Source organism: Mustela nivalis (assembly GCF_964662115.1).
Source record: "Mustela nivalis genome assembly, chromosome: 3".
Lineage (NCBI taxonomy): Eukaryota > Metazoa > Chordata > Mammalia > Carnivora > Mustelidae > Mustela > Mustela nivalis.
In genome coordinates, this window is record NC_139022.1 from 104397870 (window position 1) to 104424707 (window position 26838).

Below are 26838 nucleotides of genomic sequence, written 5' to 3' on the forward strand. Positions count from 1 at the left end.
TCCTCAAAAAGTTAAGCACAGAATTCACATGTGAGGGAGCTAGTCTATTCCTAGGAATTGAAAACAAGTGTTCAAACAACAACAACAATTGTACACAAATGTTCACAGCAGCATGATTCACAATACCCAGAACGCAGAACAATCCAAAGATCCATCAGCAGATAAACGGATAAACAAACTGTAGTATATCATGAAGTGGAAGGTTATCTGGTCCTAAAAAGAATGAAGTATTGACACATGCTAAAAAGTGGATGAACCTTGAAAACAAGCGCAAGTCAAAGAAACCAGGCACAAAAGGCCACATATTATATGACTGAATTCACATGAAATACACAGAATAGGCAAATCCAAAGAAAAAGAAAGCAAATTAGGGTTGCCAGGGGTGGGAGGAGGGTGTGACTACTAATAGGCACAGGGTTGCTTTTGGGGTGATGAAAAAGTTCTGGAAGTATAGAGTGGTGATGATTGCACACCATGTGAATGTACTTAATTCCACTGAATTGCATACTTCAAAACGGCTAAAATGGTATGTTATGTGTACTTTACCCCAATAAAAAAAAAAAACTAAGAATGTACAGGACTTGCATGACACAATTAAAAGGCTTGACCTTATCTACACATACAGAACATGACAAGCACCAGCTGCAGAATGGACTTCCTTTACAAGCCCACATGAAACATCTACGAAAATTGTGCATCTGAAGAACATGCACCAAGCCCCCCTGCCAGCTGTTTTATTCCCTCTCTAACTCGAGCTGTTTCTGGGGCCCTCGCAGGCCCCACCTTCCCGAGATGCCCACATCCACCATGGAGTGCAAGGGGGACAGCTCGAAGCAGGGGAAGCCACTCCCGTGGAGAGCCTCTAGAGAGCTCACGGAACTGCAGCCAGGCCCCTGGCTAAGTGCCATCTCCTAAAGCCAAGGAAGCATACATGGCAAATCAGAGATCTAGTGAGGTAAGTAACTTGCCCCAGGCCATACAGCAGTCATGTGAGGAAGTACAGGGGACTCTGGCCCAGAACCCTTTCCCCTGATCCTTCTGCAATAGTGCCTCAAGAGAGAACACCGGGATCCTCAAGGTCTACTGCCTGCAGAAACTACCACCCTGACCCACCCACGAGAGCACCAGGAAGTGGCTGGTGTTTCTCTTCAGCCACCGGCACTGAGGTGGGCCAATGGCAACGAAGGTCCCCCCAGTTTAGGGGAAGCCTCAGCCTAAGGGGTCACTGGACAGTGGCTACTGCCATTCATAACCATGGAGCAGGCCTTCTAGAACTTGGTACAGCAGGGTCCTGAGGTTGCCCTGAGGCTCGGCCAAGGGTGTAGCATCCTTAGTGCTCTTTCTAAGGTGTGCTAGCAACACTTGTTCTCCGTAAACAGAGTGAGCCATCTGGGGGAGCATTAGCTGGTTGACGGGCACTAGCTCTGGTGACATTCGCATGGAATATACTTGTCTTCTCTCCTGTTCCACGCTCAGGCTGCCAGCCCATGACAGCTCTTTATACCAAGGTCAGCAAGGCTGTCACCCTTCCCAGGCCAGGCGCCCCAGTGTGCCCACCTGAGCCAGCCTGCTCAGGCTGCCATCAGGCTGCTGTTTTCATATTCGTGACCCTCCACAGATCTGCAGGCTAGGCCTTGGGGGCTCTCCGTCATTCAAATGTTAATATAAGTAATGAATACCATTGTCATTCTTATGTAATGACATTATTCAAAATAAAATCCTCACTAGGTGCCAGACCCTGACAGTTGGTGTTGTGCATATTAATTCTCTCCATTCTCCCCAGGACACTAGTCAGAATATCATTATTCCCACCTCACAGGGGCATAAACTGAGGCACAGAGAGGTCCAGAGTCTTGCCCAGCATCACAGAGCTTCCATGTGGAGGCAAGAGGAGGATCTGCAATTGGGTGTGTCTTAGCTCTTTCTTCCACTCTATGCCCTGGGCTTTCTTGGTTAACTCCAGCATGATACTGGATGGCCTCTTGTCCCCAGGAGTTAATGGAAGATCCCCAAATTAACAGAGGGACTCTGAGCTCCACTAAGTGAGCAATGATGGGGCAGTGACTGGTAGGGCCAGATGAAGTGATGGGGAACACAGAAGGGAACATGGAGATGGGGGTTCTGGGCTCACAGGCATGCACACCACCAGCTACACTTACCACCTGAAGGAGGGCAAGAGAGCCCAAAGAGGGGGGTCCCGGGAGCAGATGGAGGAAAGAAGAAGGAGTTACTGAGTCACAAGCAACACTGAGAAAGCCCAGGGCTGAGAGAGCATAGCCTCATAGCCTGGGGCACTCACCTGTCAGTCACTGCCCGGGTAGGGGTGACAAGAATGCCCCTTGAGGGACGCCTGGGTGGCTCAGTTGGTTAAGAATGCCCCTTGAGGGCAACCTACCATTTGAGGGGTGGGGGCTGCCTGGGGCCAGACAATGCAGTGGGGTCAAATTAGGACTAGTAGGACAAGGGTAGGAAGAGCACAAGATCTTTTAGCAATGCCTGGAGTTGACACAGATGGGGGCACATTTTACCCTGCAAACCCTAATTCCCCTGTGCCTCAGCTGTTCTCATTGTCCTGCTTGGGGACAGGCAGATCTCAGAGAGATAGAGACAGGGAAGCTAAGTTGCCCAACTCCCAGCTCTGCTTAAAGAACCATGGCCATCAAGCAGCTGTTAGGAAGGGGGCTGGAGAAAGGAGGAGCCCCAGGACATGGTGGGGAGGGTCAGTGAGAAGACACGCCCCTTTTCTGCCTCCCCGACTCACATGTCCATGCAGGTCCGTGTTGAGCAGCATCAGAGCACAGGTGAGTGTATGGATCCCATCTAAATCAGAGATGGTGGCAGCCTCAGTGTGAGGACCCAGTTCTTCCCCAAACCCAGCCACCCAACTGTCTCCTGACAGAGTCAACCTGGTGGCCTTGGAGACAGGAAGAGGCCAGCTACCAGCCAAACGCACCTCAGGGCCCAGGACCTATGGATGCTCCCTGCCCCACCCCCACCACAGCACCAGAGTCACTTGCCTGCCCCAGGTCAGGGCCAACCCCTCCCCTCAGAGGGCCCCCGATCACCCTGGGCCTGTTCTAGGCCAGACTCCTGCCTCCTGTGACCGAACTCATCTTGAGACTCAGACCCAGGAGCGGCGCTGGGTCCTGGACTATGTCCCTACCATGGCCTGTGTCTCCTCCAAAAACTGGCCTCATCCCCCAGGTCCTGGGACTCAGGTCCATCCACAGGGAAAGTTCTGCCGCTCAATTGACTAAGAGGGCCCGGCCCCAGGACTCCACCCCAGGACTCCCACCGCACCAACAATCAGCACTGCAATGGGGGGCTGGGGAGAACAGAACACCCCAGGCCCGAATCTAGGACAGCAGACTCCCAGGCACGAAGAATGACCATAGGCAAGACATTCGGAAGGTGTCTTGTCCAGAAAGCAGACCTCATTCCAGGTGCCATAGTTCCTGTGTTCCATGTTTAGCCAGCAGGATAGAAGCGGCTGTTGGCGGGGTTGGGGGGAAGCCGGGGCCCCGCGGAGCAGCAGGTAGGGCAGGCGGCCGTACCTTCCGAGGTGCTGTCTTCTGGGTTGCACTGGTGGTACCGGCGGGAGAAGTGCGTCAGGACCCGCTCACGCTCCTGCGTCTCCCCCATCAGCGGGAAGGCCTTCAGGAAGGTTCTGGAGGGCAATTTAAGGATGCTGGAGACCTCTAGAGTCCCTCAGTCAGTATGGATCCTCACCCGGGGAAGAACTCGCTGCCACCACCACCACGCATGCACACGCACGCACGCACCACATAAACCCGTCGGAGGGGGCGGGGGCTCCAGTGCACAGCCACCTTCCCCAGGACAGCTTCCGGATTATGGAGGCTAGGGTGCTTTAGAATTTCAGCCCTCAGTGCCTTCCAGGAAGCGGACAGGGGACAGAGTGTGAGGAATAAAGGCCCCTCAGTTCTTTCGTGGGCCTGCTTCAGGATAAACGCCCACTTCTATCACCCTCCTCTCTGGCGAGGCCTGCATGGGCCACACCTGCCCCCCACCCTCTCGTGCCCCCCACCGCACCCCCAGCTCCTCCTCAGTCATTCCTGTTCCTCACTGGATGTGCCCCCAGCTGAACCCCAAGCCCCACCTTGGCCTCCCTCACCCTTCCCCCACACCAAGTCTGAACTGACAGTGACTTGTTCTTCACCCTTGATCTCAAACCCTCCTCCTCCTCTGCCCTCATCATACACCCAGCACACTCACTGTGGCCTCCAGACTGGGGCACCCCTGTGCCTCTCTGATACATTCCCCCTGAAGACACGGAGCAGCCTTTCTAAACACACATGTAGTTGAGACTCATCCCTGCTTAAAACCTGTCACTGTCTCCCCAGAGTGCTCAGGATAATAGCCAAGCTCCTCATGTTCTGGCCTTCACAGAACATGTTCCCACCACGCTCCTGTCCCTCCAAGCTCACCCCCATCCGCCTTCCACACAATATTCACACCCCGGCCAGGACGAACACCTTTCCAGCTCCATGCCTCTGGGGACGCTGAAGCTGTCTGAAAAAACCTTCCCTCCTCTACTGGGCACCTCTACCCACCTCTCCTGGCCCACTTCAAAAGCCACTGGCTTTCAGGGGCCCTAGGAGTTGATCCCAAAACCACAGGGGCTGGGAGATGGGGCCTAGGCACCCCTCTTCTTAGGAAGAAAAACCAAACTGAGCAAATTCGAGCCTCTATCTGTGCAGCGTTCCTGAGACTAGTTCATTCCTAATTTCGCTATGGTTCATTTCATTTCTGGAAAGCCCACTTTGCTTTATGCTCTCTCATGCTGTTCCTGAGGCCCCCCTGGGACCAAGAAGGCCATGGTCTTCTTCGATCCCAGGCAGTCAACTGCCATACAAAACACGCTGTCTGTCATCTAGTCTCCCCTTCCTCCCACCCCCGGTCTCTCCTGTTCCCTGTTCTCTTCCTCCCATCTGGCACCCAGCTCTGCCCCTCCTCCTCTAACCACACTCTGCTAGGACTTTTTAAAACCCATCCCTCATCCCAGCCTTGACCTGTCCTATCTACAAGCCATCCATCCCTCCCACTCCCCAGGCCAAACACCCCTTCACCAGGGGTCCTCCCCAAGCCCCAATCCGACACAGCCACCACCAAACTCTCGGGTGGCCCCCAGGCTCAGCCTCACCACTGCCTACCCTCTCCCCTACACCTTGGCCTTACCCATCCCTCTACTTAATCTTCTGGAGGACCCTCACACCAATCTTTCCTTTAGTCCCACTGCCCACCTCAGACCTATCCTCTCCCACCTCAGGCCTATCCTTTCCCACCTGACCCTCTTCAGAAGCCTGCATGCCTCCAGACCAAAGGCCGCCAGCACTACCTCCAAAATAATGCTTTACATCCAGTAACTTCTGTGGCTTTCCAGTGCCTTTGCAGTTAAGCCTCAATCTACTGGGCTGGCATACAAGGCTCTCCAGCACAATACCCAGGCCTCTGATCGTGACCTGACCCACCAAACGTCTTTTCCCACCACTCTTCCTCATCCCAGTGCAAACTTCAGACTCAGCTCAGGACAGAGCAACTTGCAACAGCACAATATCTCTCCTGAGAACCTGAGATAAGCCAGACAGAATACATCTCTCTTAAGCTCTCAGGAAGCCACTGGGCCAAACTTCCAGGAAGGAGAGAATGGAGGTGAGGGGTTCATCTACAGATAATTTTCCTTGGGGACATTGCTGATTATGTGCAAAGGCAAGAGGCAGAAGACTTGGTTTCAGACACAAACTTGGAGACCTAACGGGTTGTGAATATACGGCCAATATTCCCTTTGAGAAGTCTGCCAAATTCTGAAGATGTGAGGGGCAGGATGCTAAGAAGCTAAGCAGAAAACCTCTAAGAAGTAGAAGGACTGAGTTTGTTTTGTTTTGTTTTGACACTCTACCTATATTGAGGAGACACAATTAGGATTCAGGACCCACCAAAGGGAGAGGCCCCAGTGAACACACTATGCTTCTAGTGGAAAGCCATGCGGTCCTCCACCCTGTGATGGGAGATCCCTGAGTTTACCAAACTTTGGTGCAGCCTTTCCTCAGCTCAGCCATGGTCAGATTAAGAGTACACCCCCTGCCCCACCTCTAACTGCCTAGCAAAGGACAAGGTAAACTTTTGCTGGAGGAAAATACAATTATCTAGAACCTCTCTAATTTTATACAAAATATACAGCATCTCATAAAAAAAAATTACTGAGCATGCAGAGAGACAGGATGTATGATGGAACACCAAGAGAAGAACAAGAGACAAAAGAAACAGATGAGATGATTCCAAAGATACAGATATTGGGATGAGCAGGCTTTGAAAATAAGGACTTTGAAATAACTAGGATTAGTATGTTCAAAAAGAGAGGGAAAGATGGAATAAATGAATGGAAAGATGAGAAATTCCCCCCTCGAGAATTAGAATCTATTTTTTTATAATTTAACAAAATGAAAATTTTAGGGGCTCCTGGGTGGCTCAGTCATTAAGCATCTACCTTCAGCTCAGGTCATGATCTCAGGGTCCTGGGATCAGAGTCCCACATCAGGCTCCCTGCTCAGCTGGAAGCCTGCTTCTCCCTCTCCCACACCCCCTGCTTGTGTTCCCTCTCTTACTGTGTCTCTCTGTGTCAGATAAATAAATAAAATCTTTTTAAAAAAGAAAGAAAGGGGGCGCCTGGGTGGCTCAGTGGGTTAAGCCGCTGCCTTCGGCTCAGGTCATGATCTCAGGGTCCTGGGATCGAGTCCCGCGTCGGGCTCTCTGCTCAGCAGGGAGCCTGCTTCCCTCTCTCTCTCTCTGCCTGCCTCTCTGTCTACTTGTGATTTCTCTCTGTCAAATAAATAAATAAAGTCTTTAAAAATAAATAAATAAATAAAAAATAAAAAAGAAAGAAAGAAAGAACATTCTAGAACTGAAAAATACAATAATAAAAAGTTGAAATTTTAATAAATGGGTTTAACAGCATATTAGACACACACAAAAAAAGGGTAAGTGAACTAAAAGCAGGTCAACAGAAAATATCCCAAATGCAGCAGAGAAAAAGGAATGGAAAATACATTTTTTTAAAGTGTGGGGGACATGTGGGACACAGTGAGATCTGCCATCTGGGGACCACCCCCTACTTAGCACAGAGATTGCGAATCCCCCTACACCCCAACGGCTGTGGCCTGCTATCTCCCTGTGGGCCCTGCCTGTCGACTGGCTAGACACTGGGCTGCCCTCTATTCCCTACCCTCTACCCCTTGGAGCCTGCACCTGACCCTCCTGAAGGCTACTGTCTGTATCCAAACACCAGAGGACCTGAGATCAAACCCTATTTTTGCCATCTCCTCCCTCAGGGACAGAGGGGGAATCACTTTACCTAATGATTGGTTCCTCATTTGTGAACAGCAGTCCTAACACCTACGCTGCAGGGGTGTGGTCAGGATGAAGTCCAAAGGGTATGGAAAGACCCATCCTGTCTGGCAAACAGGAAGTGCTCAAATACTGGCAAGTCCTTTGCCCTTCAGCTCCAGAAACCTCAAGATGGCATTCCCACCTTCCTACGCTCAGCCGTCTACCAATTACCGGGGGCTGTTGTGCTCATGGCCCCTTCTCCACAACATTCCTGGGAGGGTCCAGAGACTCACCCAAGGTTGCACAGTAAGTTTATGACAGAGCTTGCATGAGAATCCAAATGTGTGGCCTGTATCCCATGTGGCTACCCCCCCATCCCAGCCCCACTGACCTGAGCGCTCGGTCCAGGGTCAGGCCCGAGAAGTCGAAGAAGCTGAGATACTCCCCGGCCACCAGCCTGCTGAACTCATTGCTGTCAGGAGAGCATAGGGTGTTCGTTAGAAGCAGGACACATCCACCAACAGGAAGCACATGGGCAGTGAGCCTTGGGGGACCCAGAGCCACCCACCCGAGCTGCCCTTCCCTAGGCTGCCTCCCCCTGCCAGCCAGCTGGGCTATGACAGTCCATCCTTCGGTAGGAGGGGGTCAGGAAGGCTTCCTAAAGGAGATGAGGTCTCTGTGAAGACAGCAGACCTATAGGAAAGTAAGAGCCAGTGAGGTGAAGGGAGTAGGGAGACGGATGACGCAAAGTGTCCCCAGTAAAGGAAACTGCACATGTCCAAGTAGCTATCAGCAGGGCCCTGTGGCCAGAGAGCAGGAGCAGTGGCAGCAAGAGATGAGGTAGGGAGTGGGGCACAACAGCCAAGGGAAGGATGGGTAGTGTTCAGGAAGGGAGTAAAGAAGGGAGGGGTTGAGTGAGTGGGTCAGATCTGTGTGTGGAACACTGTCCGCTGAGTGGAGACCACTAGGAGCTGCAGGGGCTGCTTCCTAGAGAGACAGAGAGTTTGGGGAGGTGTGAGATTTCCAAAGCAGAATCCACAGGCGATGGAACGGTGCAGCGCATGACCCCAGGAGGTGGGCTGTGGGGAGGTGTCCAGAGCTGGACATCAGGTGGGGCTGGATGTCCCAGTGTGAGAGATGGCAGCTGGTTAATGGTTGGAGAAAGGGGATGACCCCAAGCGAGAGAAGGGTGCAGACCTAGGACAGAGATCAGAGGAAGCCCCTCTTAAGGGTCGAGGCCAACTGAGAAGAGAGAGGGCGCCCCTGAAGGAAACAGAGAAACACAGCCAGAGAGAGCCAGGGGTGCAGGGTCCTGGAGGCCAAGGGAGAATTTCAAGAATATTGGAGAGATGAATTCTTATCAGAAAAGAGAACAAATTTCCACCTGAATGTATCCAAGCCCCAAGCTCTCCCCCATTTATAGGAGACTTGGGACTGGGGAAATGGAAAAAGCGTGACATAAGTCCATGGGGACACCAAATTCAAATCATGGGAAATTCTTCCTGACAAATGGCTCCATTTCTTCTACAGATACATGGCCTTAGACAAAGTAGGCAGCCCGGCAGCCTATTAAGAGACTTAAGAGGAAAAAAAGAGAGACTCAAGAGACTTGGTGCCCAAAGGCAAAGCATGGACCTCATTTGCATCCTGATATGAAGAAGCATTTCTGAGACAAATTATTAAACTAAGACTAAATGTTAGACACTCTATGGAATGTTGGTTAGTTTTGTTAAAAACTATAATGGAATGATGATTATATTTAAAAACCCTCATCAGTTAGAGACACATACTGAAGTATTTATGGATCAAATGACAGAATGTCTAAAATATGCCTTAAAATATCCCAGCAAAATGGGTTGGGGGTGGGGAAGGGGGATGTTGTTAACTTTGAAGCTGAGTAATGGGTATGTGGAGATTTCATATATTTTCTCTGTTTTTGTATATGGTTGAAATTTACAAAACAAAAATTGTACAGAAGGAAAAAGAAAGTAGTGGGGTATGTCTGCAATGTTGAGGAGGGATAAACTGAGGCCAGGTAGCAGCCCTTGAACTCAAAGACAAAGGCTGCTAACTTGGCCCTGACCTGGAAGGTATGCTGAAGGCAGATGGTGGGAAGGAAAGCCTGCCCCAGGGGTTGAATGTGGAGAGGGGGAGTGCACTGAGGCCACCCAGGGCAGAAAACTTGAGAATTCTGACTGCCAAGAAGCTGGGGAGGAAGTGCAGTTGTGGAAGAATTTTTGTTTTCAGATGGGAGAGACTTAAGCAGGTTGGAAACTCTTGTAGAGGAGGGGCTGAAGGATGGAAGGCTGCAAATCAAACATAACCTAGGCTCCAGGACAATGTCATTAAGTTGAAGGTGGAGGTCACAGTCCAGCAGGAGAAGTGAGGCTTCAAAGTCATGATGTAATGTCTGGGCTGGGGCTGGGAGGCAGGAGAAATGGGAGGCTAAGAAGGGTAAAGGAGGAAGCAGGGAGAGAAATGGGGGGTTGGAGGTGGCCGGGGAGGGGGTGTTGGGCTGGGGGAGGAGGGAGCGGGGGTTGGGGGAAGGATCCCAAGCAGAGCTGGCCTCAGCTTTTTCAGTCAGTTTCGACTTGGGGCCTAGGGGCTGGACTGACCCTTTGACTTGAGAGCTGTGACTGCCTCCCCATCTCAGAGCCTAAATGTGGGGATGAGAGGCCCCCCTGGAGGAAGGGCAGAGGCAGGTGGCCATGCTGATAGTTGGAAACACATGGGGTGTGTCTGCTGATTCCCTCAGTCCCTGCCTGTCCCCCCAGCCCCACACAGCCCCCAGCACTCCCATGTGGCTAGTTCCCTTTCCCCAGTCCCAGGGCCAGGGTTGTGCTTTGGCAGCTTCAGCCCCCTTAGCCAGTCCCAAAAGACTGAGAGTGGGGCTTAATGACAGTCAGGAACCCCTTCCCAGTTCCTGGGTCCCCAGCAGTCCCCGCCCAGGCCCAGGTTCTCCTCTTCCCCAGCCACGCCCCCCTGTTCTGTCCTCACACCATCACCATAACCACAGGCCACATTGTACTCCCCAGCCCCAAGGGACCGCCCCACCACCACCTCCCCTCCCTGAGAGCACAGGCCTTGCCCAGGCAGCCCAGAAAGGAAACAGATTTAGGGCAAGGCCAGGAATGAGGACAGTAGCAGGAGGAGGAGCTCTTGGGGACTATTTGGAACACCCCAAGCACCAGACACCCTTGACAGTAGTCACCCACACCTCCTTCAGGCTGAGAAAGACACTGAGTTTGCCCGGGGTGGGGGTATGAAAACAACTCACTTCTTGCCTAGCTGCCGGGCAACATCACAGCGCTGAAAGCCCTCGAGGTGGTAGAGGCGGCGGGCCAGCCGGCGAGCGGCCTCACTGACGCCCTGGCACCCGTTGGTCAGTGGGTCTGTACTGCCCGGCTCCAGCCCCTCTGAGCTGCTCAGTTCTGAGTCCGAGTCTGAAAAGCCATCCTTTAGGCTGGGGTCACTGCACAAGGAAGGTAGGGACAGAAAGAAGGGGACCAGGGTCAGAGCCCTGGGAAGAGGCTGGGAGGTCTCCCCAGGCCTCTGAAAACCACCCAGGTACCAAAGCAGGGGCAGAACCCCACTGTATCAGGAGGGAATCTAGTCAGACTTTTACAAGAGCCCCGCAGTGAAATCACTAGAAGCTACATGATCAACACAGCACAGCTCTCTGGCCCCACCACAGCTAGAAGGGCATAAGAGGGAAGCAGGGAACCTGAGGACCGGGGTGGGAGGTCTGGGATGCCGCGACCATAGAAAGGGCTTGTTCACTCTGGGCACTGGCTCGCCCTCATCTGCAGTGCCTGCTCTGGGTCTCAGTTTCCCCATCTGCCTAACATTTCTCCCAGTTCCCAGCATAGGCTCTACCTCACCTGGCTGAGTTCAGCAACTTGTCTGTGTCCTCCTCCTCCTCCTCCTCCTCCTCCTCGTCCCCATCTGGACCCCGGGGTCCGTCTTCATGGAAGCCATTGGGCACGGCTGTGCGAGACAGGCGGCTCAGGACATTCTCTGATCGGCTGCTGGAGATGGAGCATCGCAGGGGGCTGCCCAGCTCCCCATCACCACCAGCTGCTCCCATGTCCCCCTCAGTCCCCATGTCCCCAGTGCCTAAGCTGGGCCCTGGCTCGGGGCTATCACGGGCCCGCTGTTGGATGAGAGGTGTTAGGGGGGCCTCAAAGCTGACGCAACTGTCACTCTCATCCGTGAGGCTCAACACATCCAGGGAGTCAAGGCTGCTGTACTGGGTTCCCCGAAGCAGATCTGACTCCACGATCTTCTCAAACGTGGCACTGAAGCCATCCCGCACATCCGGCTCTCCCGGGCCACCCAGCCTGTGGGATACAAGGACCAGTCACCATGCTGCCAGGAGGCCTCCCTTTCCATGGGCTAGGATGGCACCCATCCACATCTGGGAGCTCCACGGGGGCAGGCTCAGGCATGGATGGTGTCCTGTTTATTCTTTCAGCCCAGATTTCCTGGGCACAAGACACCAGATGCTGGGCTGCGTGCTAAGGTACAGCAATGCAAAAGGATGGGCGTGGTCCTCCTCAGTGCCCACCCTGTCTCTGGCCCAGAGTAGGCATCATTTATTTGCTAAATGAATGAATGGGAGGCCTTTCCCTCCACTGTGGCCCAGGGGCTGCTGCCTCCAGGCTTCCCAGAGCCACGCGGGTATCCCCCATCACAACTAGGGTCATGCTCGGTCAAAACTTTGCCATCCCCACAGCCTGAGAGGCTCTCAGCTTAGCCGACCACACTGTAACTCTCAGGCTTGGCCTTAATATCACCTCCTCAGAGAGACTGAGGAAGGCAGGAACACATTACCCACCTCACTGGCCCCTCTCCTCATCCTCCATCCTCAGGATATCTCCTCCCTAGCTGCCAGCCCCTGTCAGCATTTCCCATCTGTTCCCCAGTCCCACCCCTCACAAGGCCAGGGAATAGCCAGCACACAATCTGTGCTCAGTAAACCCTGATGAACGGCGGGCGGGGTGAACCTACAGGTATTTATCAGCCCCCTGGCCTCCCAGTGCGCAGAAACCACCACAGGACCTTGACCTGTCCCTGCAAAAGGCCTGGGCTGGCAATTCCTCTGCCATAGGGCTCTTCCCTCATGCTGAAGCCCTCCTTCCTCACCCTTTCTCCATGAGGTCTGCCCTGAGTACCCTCTTTATAATTGGGACCCACCTCCAAACACCTCAGCCCTTTTTTCCTACTTGATTTTTTTTCCAAAGCACTTACCCCCCTTTCTACATACTATATAATTATTACTTTCACAATTTATTGTCTATCCCCCCCAGACCCTGAGCTCCATCATAGTAGGAATTTTTGTATGTTCTGTTCACTGAAGTATTCCCAGCACCTAGAACAGAACACACAGAGGTAAACTGAGGCATCCCGGGAAGAATCTTACCCACTGGGGAGATACATAGGGAAGACAGGTAAGGAAGAGGAGACACTGAAAAACAGCAAGATCAAGAGGGATTGAACAAAAGAGCCACAAGAAGAAAAAGAGAGAGAGAGGAAGAAAAATAAGACAAGAAATAGACTGAGAAAAAGAGAAACAGAGAGGAAGAGATAGAGAGAGAGACAGAACATAGAGACAGCGAGGAGAAGAGACCCAAAGGAAGAAGCAGGCTGAGTCCAGCCCATTTCAGATACATCAAGGTCCGCCCTTGCAAAGTGGCACACCCCTCATTCCCCCTGCGGATCGGCCACACACTGCTTCTCCCAGCCCCTGCGGCCTCAGAGAGTCCAAGCTCTATTTGGAGGACTGGGAAGTACCCTCTCCCCTCAGACACCTCCTTGGACCCCAAGTCTGAGATGTGGTCCTACTGTGTTCCCTGCAAAAGCATACTGACCTGAGAGAGGAACTGGAGTCCCAGCCCGCTGCCCCCTGCCCAGTTCCAGCAGATTGAGATCTGAGCCTCATTAGGCCTTCTCTTGCTGGAGAAGCAAGTGGAGAGGAGGGCAAGAATCTAAGAAGTAGCAGGATACCTGGAAGTAAGCTGGGGTGGAGTTGTCTCTGGTGACCTCCAGGAACAGGGAAGGAACATAAGGGTCACTGCCCTGGTTACCAGAGCAGATGCCAGACACCTGCCCAGCAAAGGGACCTCTGCTAGGCCTATGCTAGGTTCCAGAGACATCTGAATAATACAGATCTCTGCCCTTGGGGGAGCTCTCATCTCACTGTCAGAGCCTGAATGGTCTCCCCCATCCCACTACCTCCCACCTTCTCATGCACCAGAGCAGACCTGAGAGGTGGTCCTGACAGAGGCTTAAAGACCATTAGCCTAATCTCCAAACTTCCATCTGCCCCTACCTTCAGCCATCCCCAATAAATACACCACATAAACACAAATAGTATGCTCCAAGAAGCCCCAGACCCTTGTGTGCACCCCACTGCGAGCCAAGTGGCTGTCCTAGGACCTTTCTGGATGGAAACACTCCCAGCCAGAGGATACCTGGTACATGCAGGCACCCAGCCTCACATACTTCCATTCCTATCCACAAAGCTAGCCACACTCAGCCCCAGACCTGGACATGCTGACCCAAGTGTGTACCCACAGATGCACAGGCCAGGCACACACAACCTCCCCCAGACACACACACAAAACCACACAAACCCATGCATATCCATGTGTTCACACATTCCTATACCCACAACAATGCACAGGCCAAACAGAAATATGCATGCCACCTATGCATACTTGCTTGTCCAGGCCAGGGCCCACAACTGTGCACAATAAGACTTCTGTACCACACTAAGACTTTGCTTTTCTTAGCCCACCCTGAGGTCTTCTAGACATTTCCTGTCCCATCCCCACCACTCCCACCCACCCCCACCCAACTAGCACCTCCAAGACATGAAGGTTTCTCCGTCTCCTACGGAGGATAATAGAAATGGGACTGTAACTGCATTAAGTAGGACTGAAGTGAGATTCCTGGTAGAACCTCCAGAGGGCACTCAAGTGAGGGGCAGATGGCAGGGATTAACCCACAAAGTCTACTTTTTTGAGGTCAGTTACAGAATTGGGAGATCTTCATCTCCAGGAAACAGAGGGATGGACCAGATGACCTTCCACGTCAAAGCATTTTGGAACTCAACTCTACTGCCCAGCCTGGGATGGAGGGTGGTGTGTGGTCCTCCAACCCCATATGGATACAGCCCATGATGGTTTGGGAGGCTTTGGGGGTGGAAGGCACAACAGGTCTGCTGGCTTTTGAAATCTAATGGCTCTATCCTTCCAAAACACTCAGAAGCTGGACAAAACAGGGACATGAAATTCCCATTGTATGGAGGAGAAAAACAAGCACCTAAGAGGCTAAGTGGTTAGACCCAGGCCACATAGCACTGGAACAGCTAAATGTAGTGAGCCCCCAACCCAAGACCCCACTTACCCCAGCTGAGTGTCCTCAGTGTCCAGACAGAGATTCTTGGAAACATTGTCCCCCTCTGCCAGCCCACCAGCCCTCCAGGGCCTGGACTCTGTAGAATCTTCCAGAATATTTGAGTCTGGCCCCAGAACTAGGCCATTTGTGAAGGAAAGGCCAAGGCTGAGACCATGGAGAGCTATGTCCGGGCCCTGTATGGGTTCCTCAGTGTCCACCAGAGTGCCCCTCATCTCATGCGCTGGGCTGTTGTAGCTACTGTTCAGGTCCTGGCTGTATGCCATTCCATTCTGGACCCCAGGTTCTTCCTCGGACTCCAAGCTGGGGTCCCAGGCAGCACCACTTTCCCCAGGTAGTACAGACGGAAGCTTATTCTCATCCATGGCTGCCACTACTTCCTCCCCGTGCTGACTGCTCCTGGAACTCCCCTAGACCCGGAGGGGAATGAAGAGATGAAGAGGTGAGTCAGACAGGACAGGTGCCGAGGGGTCTAAAACCCAGCACGACCAGCACTGAGCAGCCTGCCTGGGGACAGGAGGATGGCGAGACGATCTTCTCAGGACCTCCTGGCTGGAATACGGGTTAGGCTATGGCACCTTAGGGCAACAGTACCACTCAGGCCAGCTCATCTCTCCCCTGAGCTGCATTCATCCTGTGTGCCCAGTCCTGCCTTCCCTGTTACCTCTTACTTGTCTCTGTTGTGCCCTCCAGAATCCACCAAAGCCCTGTGAGAAAAATCCAGGTTGGGAGGAACTAGGAAAGGGTCCAGGACTTCTCCAAACCCCCTCCCTTTCCTGCCTGTGTATGAGGTAAGCAAAACTCCAGGCTGACAGCAGCTGGTCCCCTTGTTTCTTTCCAAGTTCTCACCCTGATTCCAGGAGCCAGAGAAGAGTGAATCTGTGGGTGAATGGAGGGAAATAAGCTGGGGCTGCCTTCAGAGGGAGATTTAAGAAAGGAGACAAGGAAGTCAACAGAAGTGCAGCTTCATCAGAACCTGACGCCAACCCAGAGAAACCAACCTGAGGGCCCAGGGCAGCCATCCCAGGCCCAGCATGAGGCGCTGTCCAGGGTGCTGGGAGGGTGAGCCGCCACCCAGGACCCTCACCTACACAGTCGGCTTGTCTTCTCTGTCCAGCGCCCAGAGCCCTGGCTGTGCGAGGAGAAAGGAGGAGTGGGACCTGGGGATCCCCTCCACACCGGGGCCCCCAGAGCTCACCCAGCCTTGAAGAGGGATGCCATGGAACATTCTGGGGAGAGCACCGGAAGGGGAGCTGGGCCCTGCTCTGCCCAACTCACTGAGTGACCCCATGTGGGTCCAGGTTGGGCCTCCTTACCACCCCAGCCAAGCCTGCCCCCACTCCCCTCTGCCCTTCTTTGGGTCTGTACCTCCTCTTAAAATGAGGAGATGCATTTTTAGCTGTTATCTCCATCCCTATCCCCTTTTAAAGCTGATCAAAACCAGCCCACAATTCCCAGAGGCTTGCAGCCCAAGCTAATCTCAGACAAGAGGACAGATGCAATGGGCTAGTTCTAGCTCCCCCTCAACCCTGTCTCTGCCCCTGGCCCCACCTAGCCCCTAGGCTATTTCTGTATCACCTCACCCCACCCCATGACCTTTGTTTCCGGGGATACAGACCATTCCCTCCAAACAACTTCCTTCTTTCCTTCTTCAGGCCTCAGCTTCCCCCCAATACTCCCAGGCTCTTCTGAAGAAAGGGTCCAGGTTTCAGGGGAGTCTGGAGGAGAGAGACTGGTCAGCCTTCTGGGCTGCAACAGAACAAGTTGCAAATACTGCAGTAATAATTTAAGTGAGACCCATTCTTCTACTTGCCTGGTCTGAAGTGTCGCCTGAGGAACTGGTTAAAATAGATAAGGCCTTCACCCCAAACCTCCTAAACCAGAACCTACAGGGATCAGATATGGCAATCTTTTATTCCTTTAAAAAAAAAAACCATGAGTTAGACTCCAAGAGGAACTTCCCACATAGAGAAGATGAGCCTGGATAGGAAGGTCAGTCTTCTTCTCTGGGGGTTTCCAGGCCCCGGAGGGGATATCTGCCACCACAGGCCCACTTAAGATTCATTGAACCCTAGATTTTCACACATGGAGAAAAGAGAACAGGGTAAACAGGGATCTGGGGCCTCCACCCACCACTCTGAGCATTTCTCCTAGAGTTCTGAAGATGGCAGGAGTGTAAGATTTTACTTAAAAACAAATAAACAAGCAAACAAAAGAGCAACAAAAAAACATCTACAGATTAAAACAACAACAACAACAACAAAAACCTCATAAAGATCCAGGCAGTAGACTATCTGGGCCCTGATCCTAGGACGCCAGGGACCCCAAGGGGCTCGGCACTAAGTAAGGGTTCCGTCTGGTCTGCCCTAAATCCCTGCTGCTGCAGCTGCTATTTCAGTCTGCTCCCTCCGGTTGTGTGCTGGGAGTGGGGAGAACAGGAGGTCATCTCCTCAGCTGAGATTTCTGGGTGGGGGGAGCATTTCTAAAGGAGAGAGGAGGGAGAGTGGGGACTTCTGGCTTGCTGCCGGAGTTCTAGTCCTCTGGCCTGCTTTCTGGCCCAGGGGCCTGGATGCCCATTGGATGTGGGGCACAAGGCTCCAACCCAATTCCACCAGGGTGCCTCAAGCTCCCACACCCACACATGGAGGCTGAGCTCAGCAGGACCAAGTACCTCCCTTTGGTCAGGGCTCTGTCTGAGGTCCCAGTGAAGGCTGGGATTTGAAAGCATAAATGGTTTCCCCTTATGCTCATGCTACACCAACCCCAAAGCCAAGGTTATAAACAAACTAAGGACATCTTGGGAGGCCCCTATTTTACCCCCCAACTTTCAGCAGCTGCCTCAGGCTGGCTCCAACCCTACCTGCCCTGCCTTGTCCTCCTGCAGCTGGGAGTGGGATAGAGGTTCTGCCAACACCGGGCACTGGGCCGTGTCCTCAGTTTCAGGGGGTGGGCAGACAAGGGGCAGCATTGAGCTTCTCTGGGCGGGGGGCCCAGAGTCCCTGCCTGGGCTGAGGGCCAGCTAAGCCCAGAAATAGCTGAGCCAGAACACCCCCTCTCTTTCTGAGCCCAAGAGAGGGGTGCATAAAGGGGGGCTTCGGGTCAGAGGTGTGAAACAATACCCCAAGCCTTCACTCTGAACCATCATGTGCCCTGAGATGCCTCACTGTCCCCTCTGGCCTTTATGAACCCATCTTCAGAATGGGAGCATCACCTCTGCTCTCCTCCTTCCCGAGGGCTGGTGGAAGAGCTTGAGATCATGAATGCAAAGAAAGCAGAAATCCAAGGAAGAACAAACCCCTACAGGGATCAAGGGGAAAGGTAGCTATGGTCCACTCTTCCCACTACTACATTTGACAAATGGAGATGCTGAGGCACAGAACCAGGAAAGGCTGTGCCCAAGATTACACAGTTGAGGAGCTGGCTCTACAACTCAGGGATAGCTTCCTTCTGTACCTGGATTGGCTGGAGATGCAGGAGGAGCCCACAGTTTCCCAGGCCCTCTGTCAGATCCTCCCACAAGATCAAGGGCTCAAATATTCAAGCAGGAGACTCTACCGAAGCAGTGACCCTGCCCCCTCCAACCCTGCTGGCAAGACCAAGGGAGGAAATGCAGCTGGGCCACAAGGCACTGATCCCAAGCAGAAGCCTACAAATGACAGGCTGGCAGTGGCTAGATCCCCTGCATCCTCTCTCAGCATAAACCAGGCCCTGCTCCAAGCAGGGGCTCCTACTACCCATTGCCCTTGAGATGACCTTGGGATCAGTGGCATCTTTTTCAGCTCCAACTAAGGTGGACCCAAGATAATAATGGAACACTGGCAGGGCCAGGGCTAAATGCCAAACCAGCCACTTTCTGGGTCTCAGCTGTGCCTAAGACAACCTTGTCCCCCTCCTCACTCTCCCCATGGCAGCCTGAATGAACTGTCAAAACACAAATCACATTATATCCTTCTCTCACTCGTAACCCTCCAATGTCTCCCACTGCACTTCAATTAGAATTCATCCTCCTTAGCATGGCCTAAAAAAGCCTTGTCTAAGCTGGTTCACTGCCCTCTCCCCATCCCCCACCCCATCAGCCACACTGGCCTTCTTTCTGCTCCCTGAGCTCATTCCCACCTCAGGGCCTTTGCACCAGCTGTACCCTTGGCCTAGAATGCGCTTTCCCTAGATCTCTAAATGACTGCCTCTCCTGTCACTTGGGGCTCAACTCCAATCCTGCCTCCTCAGAGAGGCCCTCTCTCAGCACCCTGTACTCTCACACTCCTCCACTGAGCATCCGATCTGCCAAGCATCACTTAGCAGAACTGAAACTCCTTTTTCTATTTTCTTCCTTATTTCCTGCCATCTCCCTCAGTAGGATGTAAGTTCAGGAGGGTGGGGGCTGGGTCACGTTCACCACCTCCCCCAGAACCTAGCACCAAGTCTGGCAAACAGCAGGCGCTCTTTTAAATATTTGATGAATGAGCAACCTGGAGATTTTCATCATCACTATTATGGGCAGGGGCTAAGAGACGTTGAGGAATATGCTTAGGGTCACAAAGCTAGAAAGAGGTAAGGCTGGCATTCTGCTTGGAATGACATTGGACTGTCACAGGGATACCTTGTGTGGTGAATTCCATGTAGAGATCCAAACCAGGGACTATGGGAAGCCCAAGGAAAGGTCTGGAGCAGGGTGCCCAGCAAAGAATGTTCCAGGGCCTGACACCTCTACAAGATAGAGGGGAGAATGCATGGGTACTGAGGCCTGTGTGTATGTCTGTGAGCAAGTATATGGTGCATGCATTTTGGGGCACAAACATACATGCACACACATACAAACACACATGAAGGGAGCTGGGCAGCCCCTCATGTCTACCCTGCATACCCCTAGGTGATGGGGTAGAGATGAGGAGCCCACAGGCCTAGGGATAGGTTCAGGCCAGCTAGACTGACATCACTGGGCAGCTGGGATTAAAATCATTCTGCCTTGAGAGAAGCCAAGAGCCAAAAACAGACAACTCATTGCTTCGGGTTAGGGTGGGGGATGGGGAAGATAGGCACCCACACTGACCTAGTAGCATCAGGTGACTGCATGGGTTTGGGAGGAGATGGGGGAATACAGGCCCACTTGGTAGAAATGGGGATGTAGGAGGCAGAACTGAGGTGGGGAACCCATCGTGTTAAGTACTACCGAGACCAGGCAAAATCTAAGAGCCTGTGGAATGTCCAAGGGTACTTAGAGGCCAGGCAGGCTAAACATAGACGGGAGAGGGATCAGAGAAAATCATTCTGGAATGTCATTATTGAAACAAATCTGAGACTCGGGTTTTGCCTCCAAGGTGCTAGCAGAGTTTGGGGAAATGAAACCGCTCTCTGGCCTCATTTCCCCGTATACGTCAGAGATTCCAAACCATTGCCAAGTCTTGGACTTTGATCATATGATGGCGCTGTGGATCCTACCCAGACTCCCACATATGTGCACAACATTTTGAGTATTTTTGAGAGGCTCAAGGACCCCTGAAGCCCATCCATATGCCTTGGGTATGAACTCCACAAAAGGGACAGTCTTTGAAGATCTCCCACCTCTGCACACTGGACACTCACAGTGAGTTCAAGTACAAGCAAGGGCTACTTGCAAGGCAAAGGAAATGCTGGAAGCCTTTCATTGTCAGAGCTATTCCATGCCCATTGGGAGCCCACTGTGGACATCCCCATTAGTCCCACTATCCTTCCCAGAACTCTTACTACATGGACTCCCTAGCTTACCCAGATTTTTGCACATGAGCTGAGATTGTCACACATACACGAAATGTATCATCTTAAATAAGATGATCAGTGAAAAGAGCTGGCGTGTGCTAAGTGCTCAGAATGGGCTTTGGCCAGTTGTGTCCCGTGCTATTCATGAGGCCCCAGTTAAGCTCCAGGACTCCCCCAGGAAAGGGCTGGGCCACTGACACCGGGAAGCTCACAGGCAGACCCCTCGGTGGAGACCCTGTCCCCCATGCTCACCATGTTTGCCCCCTAAGCCTCTGCCAGTCAAGGAGTCTGGAAGTCAGAGCTCTAAGCACTGTCTCTAGGCACAGACCAGCCTGGTGACATGCCTCTTAATGTCCCAACTGCTTGGGGCAGGCAGAATAACCAGGATAATAGGAAGGGGTTGTCTACCCAGGAGTCTTGGGAACCTCCCTGCCTCCATTCCTCAAGGTGACCTTAATCCCTCCAAACCCACTGTGTCTGCCCAACTTGGAGCACCTCATACAGCAAAAGGGTCTCAGACTGGGAGTCCAGGACAGTGGGTCAGTGTCCTAACTGTACAGTCAGGAAGACCTGCCTTCAACCCCCAGCTCTGCTGTCCACAGGCTCTGTGACCTCGGGAAAGCTGCCCACCTCTCTGAGCTTCAGCACCCTCCTCTGTAAAATGCGGGGTGCTAAGAGCATCTGCCTCGCAGGGCTGCAGAGATGGTGTGGGTGCAGCACTCAGCTCAGAGCCAGGCACAAGTGCTCAGGGAGAGGTGGCAATCATTGCTTCCCAGAACCCTCTCAGGCTGCAGAGGAAAGGGTGGGCTGCCCTCACTAGGGATGGAATGTGCAGAAGAACAGCACAGGATGTTCGGTGGGCCCTGCAGACACTGGCTCCTGGCAGCCTGTCAAGTGGCTTCCAAGGCAAGGGCTTCAGGGGCCCAGCCTGAGGGTGGAGGCAGGAGAAGGGTTCAATCTGGGGCCCAGGAGGCTGGCCAGATAAAGTGCCCCACCCTTACCTGAAGCAGGTGAGGCCCCTCCAGTCTGGCACCACCAACACTCCCAACCCCAGGCGAGGCTCCCTGCTCATGTCCACCTCAAGGCAGAAGAGCAACTCTAGGTGCAGGTGCAGGGCCAGGGCCCCGGACTTCCCCGAAAATATGACTGAGCCCCTCAAGGGGGTGCCAGCCCATGGTTATCAAGGAGCCCAGCATCACCATGCTTTCTTCCACTCAGTTTGGGCCCTTGGGGAACCAGCTTTGCCTTGAGTAGTGAGCATCTGGACGGCCTTCTCTTTCTCATGGTTGGGTAGGCAGAGGTCCCCAGGGCCGGGTGCACATTTGCATCTTATCTGCATGTACCCCTCAGCCTGCTGGGATTCTCAGGGGCCTCTGGGCCCAGCTCTGCAAAGGTCCTTCCTTGACATCTTCCAACAACAACGTGCTTCTCTCCCCACCCACCAGCCACTTGGCACCCTCCTTTGCTTAGCATTTGCATACATCTGCATACCAGTTTGGAGGCCTCTCAACCCTGATGAAATTCCTGTCTGCTGTCAAATCCCAAGTCAAGTTTATAGCTGGGGCTCAATCCCCAGGTGGCTTCCAGCTGGGGGGATGAGCCCTCTGCTATCTGGGACAACAAGGGACTCGGCTGCTCTGGCTAAGAGACCGGCCATTGCTCCGTCTTCCTGAAGCTTCATAGGATACCTGGGACTCACTCAGCTTCTTTTTTTTTTTTTTTTTTTTTTAAAGATTTTATTTATTTATTTGACAGAGAGAGATCACAAGTAGGCAGAGAGGCAGGCAGAGAGAGAGGAAGGGAAGCAGGCTCCCTGCTGAGCAGAGAGCCCGATGCGGGACTCGATCCCAGGACCCTGAGATCATGACCTGAGCCGAAGGCAGCGGCTTAACCCACTGAGCCACCCAGGCGCCCCTCACTCAGCTTCTTGAGCCCCATTTGACCCATGAGCCCGCAGACCGAGAGCAGAACACCAAGAACTATAATGGACTAAGCAAGCAAAGTCCTCCCAGTCATCCCTGCGTCAGCTAACACGCCTGAGGGTGGATCTGGGGCCTCCGTCTCTAAGCAGCCGCTGCCCACCCCAGCCCCCAGTCTGGCTCAACAGCCAGGAGAAATGAACCAAGAAACCTCATCCTCCTTTCTCTCTGCCCAAGTTTTATTTAACTCCTATTCCCTAGATCCTCACATTCTGTCTGCCCCCACCCCCCCAAAACCCCTCTATCTCTCTGCATCTTCCCCTCTGACCTTTCCCCCACCCCCTCCCCAACCTCATAATGCTGTTGCCCCACTTGACCCCACCCCTACAGGGTACCCTGTCATCCTCCTCTCCCCCTCTCCTCACCTGTTCCTGTCTCTGCTTTAGGACTTCAGCACAGGGTCTGACCAAGGTTGTGGTCTCCTTGAGGCAGGATAAAGGCAAGCAGCATGTGCATGAAGCCAGCAGGTGTGAAATGGGCTATAGGAGGCCGTTCCACTGTGACCGTCTGAATCCATCATTGAGAGAGTCCCTCCTATTCAGCCATAGCCCACTGCCAGAAGATGTGGGACCTGGTCAACAGCCTCACACCTTGATGGCAAGCACATGGGGTGATGGCAAGCACAAAGGGGTAGGAGAGAAAGAGAGGAGTCAGGAATGACAACAGCATCTGGGCCCTGAGCTCTGGGGAGCTCAGAGCCATTCCTGAGATGGGGAAGACTGGACAGAGCAGGTCTAGGGAGGAAGATCGGGATCTCCGCTTTGGACAAGTTGAGTTTGAAGGGTCTATGAGACACGACAGTTGAGATGTTAAAAAAGCTACTGGAGCTCAGAAGACAGCTCAAAATTGGGGGTACAAATGTGTGAACTGGCAGCACGTGGGAAGGTGTAGCCACAGGAACGGATGAGGTCGGCACAGGAGTGGAAGTAGAGGGAGACAACGGGCCGTGCAGGGACTGAGTCCTGGGACACCGCCATGTGCAGAGGTGGGGGCGGGGCAGAGCAGAAGGAAACTGAGTAGGATCAACCACGAGGCCAGAGGCAAACAAGAAAGGATATGTTGGAAGTCAAAGAGAATATTTCAGGAATTGGGAGAAACTGAATGTGTCAGATGCTTCAGATGGGGACTGAGACTTGGCCACTGAGGGTAGCAACATGGAGGTCCATGGTGACCTTGAGAAAAGCAGTCAGCAGAACGGAGTGAAAGCCCAGTTGGAGTGGAGTCTAGAGAGAGAGTGGAAGGAGAGGACCAGGAGATAATGAGTCCTAACAACCCTTCTGGGGAGCTTGGCTACGAAGGAGAGTAGAGATGCAGCAGCTGCTGGACGGAGAACACAAGAGAGCCACCTTGTAAGACAGAAGAAACAAGAGCAAGGGTCTACTGATGGAAGGATCCAGTATGGAAGGAACTGACAAGGCAGGAGGGGGCCCTGGCTGCAGCAATGCCCTCGAGCAGGCACAGTGGGGGACAGTGTATAGTGTACAAGGAGAGGGGCAACCTTAACCAGAGAAGGCCTCACCCCCAGGGACAGGAAGCAGGAGAGCCATGGGGGCAGGAGCCGGTAGAATGTCACACTGCAAGTCTGAGAAAGTCCCTATTGCTTCTGTTTTCTCAAAGAAGTAGGGAGCAGGATCATCAGCTGAGAGGGAGGATGGAGAATGAGGAGCAAGGATTGAGGGTAGCAGACAAAGTGTGAAATAGTCAGCTGATAGTGGGAAAGGAGATGGCCTCAGGACCTATGGTGGGAATGCCAGACAGCGCTAAGGATTCACCTGAAGCTCACAGTTTTGAGGCAATTTCAAGTGAGACAGGTCTGGGTTGTGGATTTTCTCAGCCCTGCTCAGCTGTTCAGGGGCAGATGTAGGGCGGGCTGGGTGGCTGAACGTTGGATTTAACCAGGGCTGGGGTTTCACCAAGAAAGTGTGAAGAAGGGGCACCTGGGTGGTTCAGACGGTTAAGTGTCTGCCTTCGGCTTGGGTCATGGTCCCAGGGTCCTGAGATCAAACCCCACATTGGGCTCCCTGCTCAGTGGGGAGTCTGCTTCTCCCTCTCCCACTCCCCCTGCTTGTGTTCCCTCTCTTGCTGTGTCTCTCTCTGTCAAATAAATAAATAAAATCTTTAAAAAAAAAAAAAAAGGCATGAAGAAGTAAATGAGGTAAGGGAGTTGGGGATCCACACAGAAGGCGTTATTCTGAATTTTAGAGTGGCCCTGGGCCGGTGCTCAATCTCCCTCCCCTGTTGGTGCCTGAAAGCCCCCACCCATTCCCTGCTGTGAGTCATGAGTGGCCTTTCCTCTGCCCTCATCCCAAAATGAGCTTCTGAGAGGGCGGCCACAGGCGGCCACCAGCACCTGAGGAATGAGCTTCCCATACACCATTCCTCTGACCTGAAGAGTAACGTGGATCCCACATACTCAAAACTTCATCCTCTGTCACCCTTCCCAGGCCATCACAACACAGCTCCCGACGTCGAGTCAGATGCCAGTGCCTGTTTTTTTGGCCTCCTCCATCTCTCCTTATCCTCCTCTCCACCTCCCTCCTGCCACATCCAGGTCCCGGCAGGGCCACAGCACCACCAACTCCATTCCCACCATGCATTCCCTCTACATGCCATACAGAGCAGCCCCAAATTCAGTGCCCGCCCTCTCGTCCTGGGCCACGTCATGGCAGTCGGACTGGTCCTTATCCACCACACTGGCCCTGCCAATTCCCCTCCATCTTCTTCACACACACCTGTCCCATTACTCTCCTCTCTGAAGACCTTGGTGGCTCCCAGTTCTTTGGAGAAAGGGCCAGCTCATCAGCCCACATTCCAGGCCCCACTCCCTTTCTTCCTCTCTTGGACCCCTCCATCACCTTGCCCCTCACTACTTCCTGCCCCCAGTTGTGGCTCACCCCCATACCACCCCTGAGGTTGGGAGATCCTTGAAGGCCTCATCAGTGACTGCTGAATCACCCTTCTCCAGTACGTGGTCTGAAGTACGAGCTCAGTCAGTTTTGCTGACCTGGTGTGTGGATGACCAGGTGGGTGAAGCTTCTGGAAGTGGAAAGAGAGAGGAATGGAGTGAAACAAAGGGATTCTTTAACCAAGTGACCTCACTTAGCTGACCGCCTATTATAGGACTCCTGATGAGAGAAGCACTGAGAAGGAGGCAAACATCGCCTATGGGATACTCTTGCCAACAAATGTTTAAGGTGGATCTACTCGTGAGGAGGCAACAAGACAAATTCAGAATGTGGGACATTCTATAGGAAGAGTGTCAATTAAAAATGACAACGTGACAAAAGACCGGGGCAGGGGAGGGAAGGCAGGGCAATCGTTCCAGATCAAAGGAGACATAACTAACTGTGATGTGTGATCCTTGAACAAAATTTGTTTTTAAAACAGCTATAAAGGACATTACTGGTACAACAAGAAGAATTCGAGTATGGATTACATACTAGGTTAAACTTTATCATGGTTAAACTTCTTGAGTATGACAATATATAGTCATTATGTAGAAAAACGTCCTCGTCTCAAGAAACTCATGCTGGATTATTCAGAGGTGAAGTGTTAGGGTATCTGCAACTTACTTTCAAAAGATTCAGAGAGAGAAACACAAACGTCAGTAAAATGTCAACAGTGGGTAGATCTAGGTCTCTAGGGGAAGGGTATATAAGTGGATGTTCATTGCACTACCAGGTGTGATGAGACAAAAAATTAGTGGGGAAGGAAAAGAGTGGAGGGACACACTCCAAAGAGGGAAGCTCAAGGACCCACTTGCCTGGACACAAGGCAGAGAGGCAGTCCTGCATTCCAGCAGGCCATGGCTGGATGCTAGGGTCAGCTGGGGCCAGGCAGGCACAGCCCTGGAGTGGCTCACCACCTAAAAAGGTCAGCTCCCAAGGAAGACTTACCAGCGAGCAGACACACTTAGAAGGAAGGACGAGGGCCCTATAGGAAACAACCAGGTCCCAGGGAGACCAGCAAGGCAGCCCTGCCCTACCTCTGCCTGAGCTGTGGCAAGAAGCCAGGTGCAGCCCAGGCTCACCACTCCCCCCAAACACCCCTCAAGGGGCGACAGTCTGAGTGTATCCTCCTGTATGAGGAGCCAGTCTAAATATGGAGCCCCAGACATAAGATGCCGCTCAAAACAGATTTTCCTGGAAAAGACCATCTGGCAAAGGATGTCTAGAACATCTTCCGTCATGGGAGCCAGTGTCATTTTCCTGCAAGCAAATGTCCTGAATGGGAATGCCTTGATCCCACCTCTCTAGAAGACCCTAACTTAGTGCCTCAGTCTCCCCCAAGGTCACTCCCTTGCTCCAGACGGAAAGGCACGCAGTCACCTCCCTCCTAACTTGCATCTCAGAGAAGAAGA

At 52.9% G+C, this 26838-nt stretch overlaps 1 protein-coding gene across 4 annotated transcripts in view; it reads right to left on the bottom strand.

The window, feature by feature from the left end:
- Window positions 1-26838, bottom strand: part of PSD2 (pleckstrin and Sec7 domain containing 2) — a 55120-nt gene that overhangs the window by 19695 nt on the left and 8587 nt on the right. For 2 of the 4 annotated variants that reach the window (XM_082725452.1, XM_082725451.1), the window contains exons 2-7: window positions 14755-15173; window positions 11226-11684; window positions 10622-10816; window positions 7736-7816; window positions 3555-3667; window positions 2762-2820 (exon numbers count right to left, since the gene is read on the bottom strand). In XM_082725452.1, coding sequence (XP_082581578.1) covers window positions 2762-2820; window positions 3555-3667; window positions 7736-7816; window positions 10622-10816; window positions 11226-11684; window positions 14755-15128 — 1281 coding nt within the window. In that variant the 5' untranslated portion in view covers window positions 15129-15173. Of the gene's footprint in view, window positions 1-2757; window positions 2821-3554; window positions 3668-7735; window positions 7817-10621; window positions 10817-11225; window positions 11685-14754; window positions 15174-26838 lie in introns of all 4 variants that reach the window. The other 2 variants (XM_082725450.1, XM_082725449.1) reach the window with 1 other exon arrangement.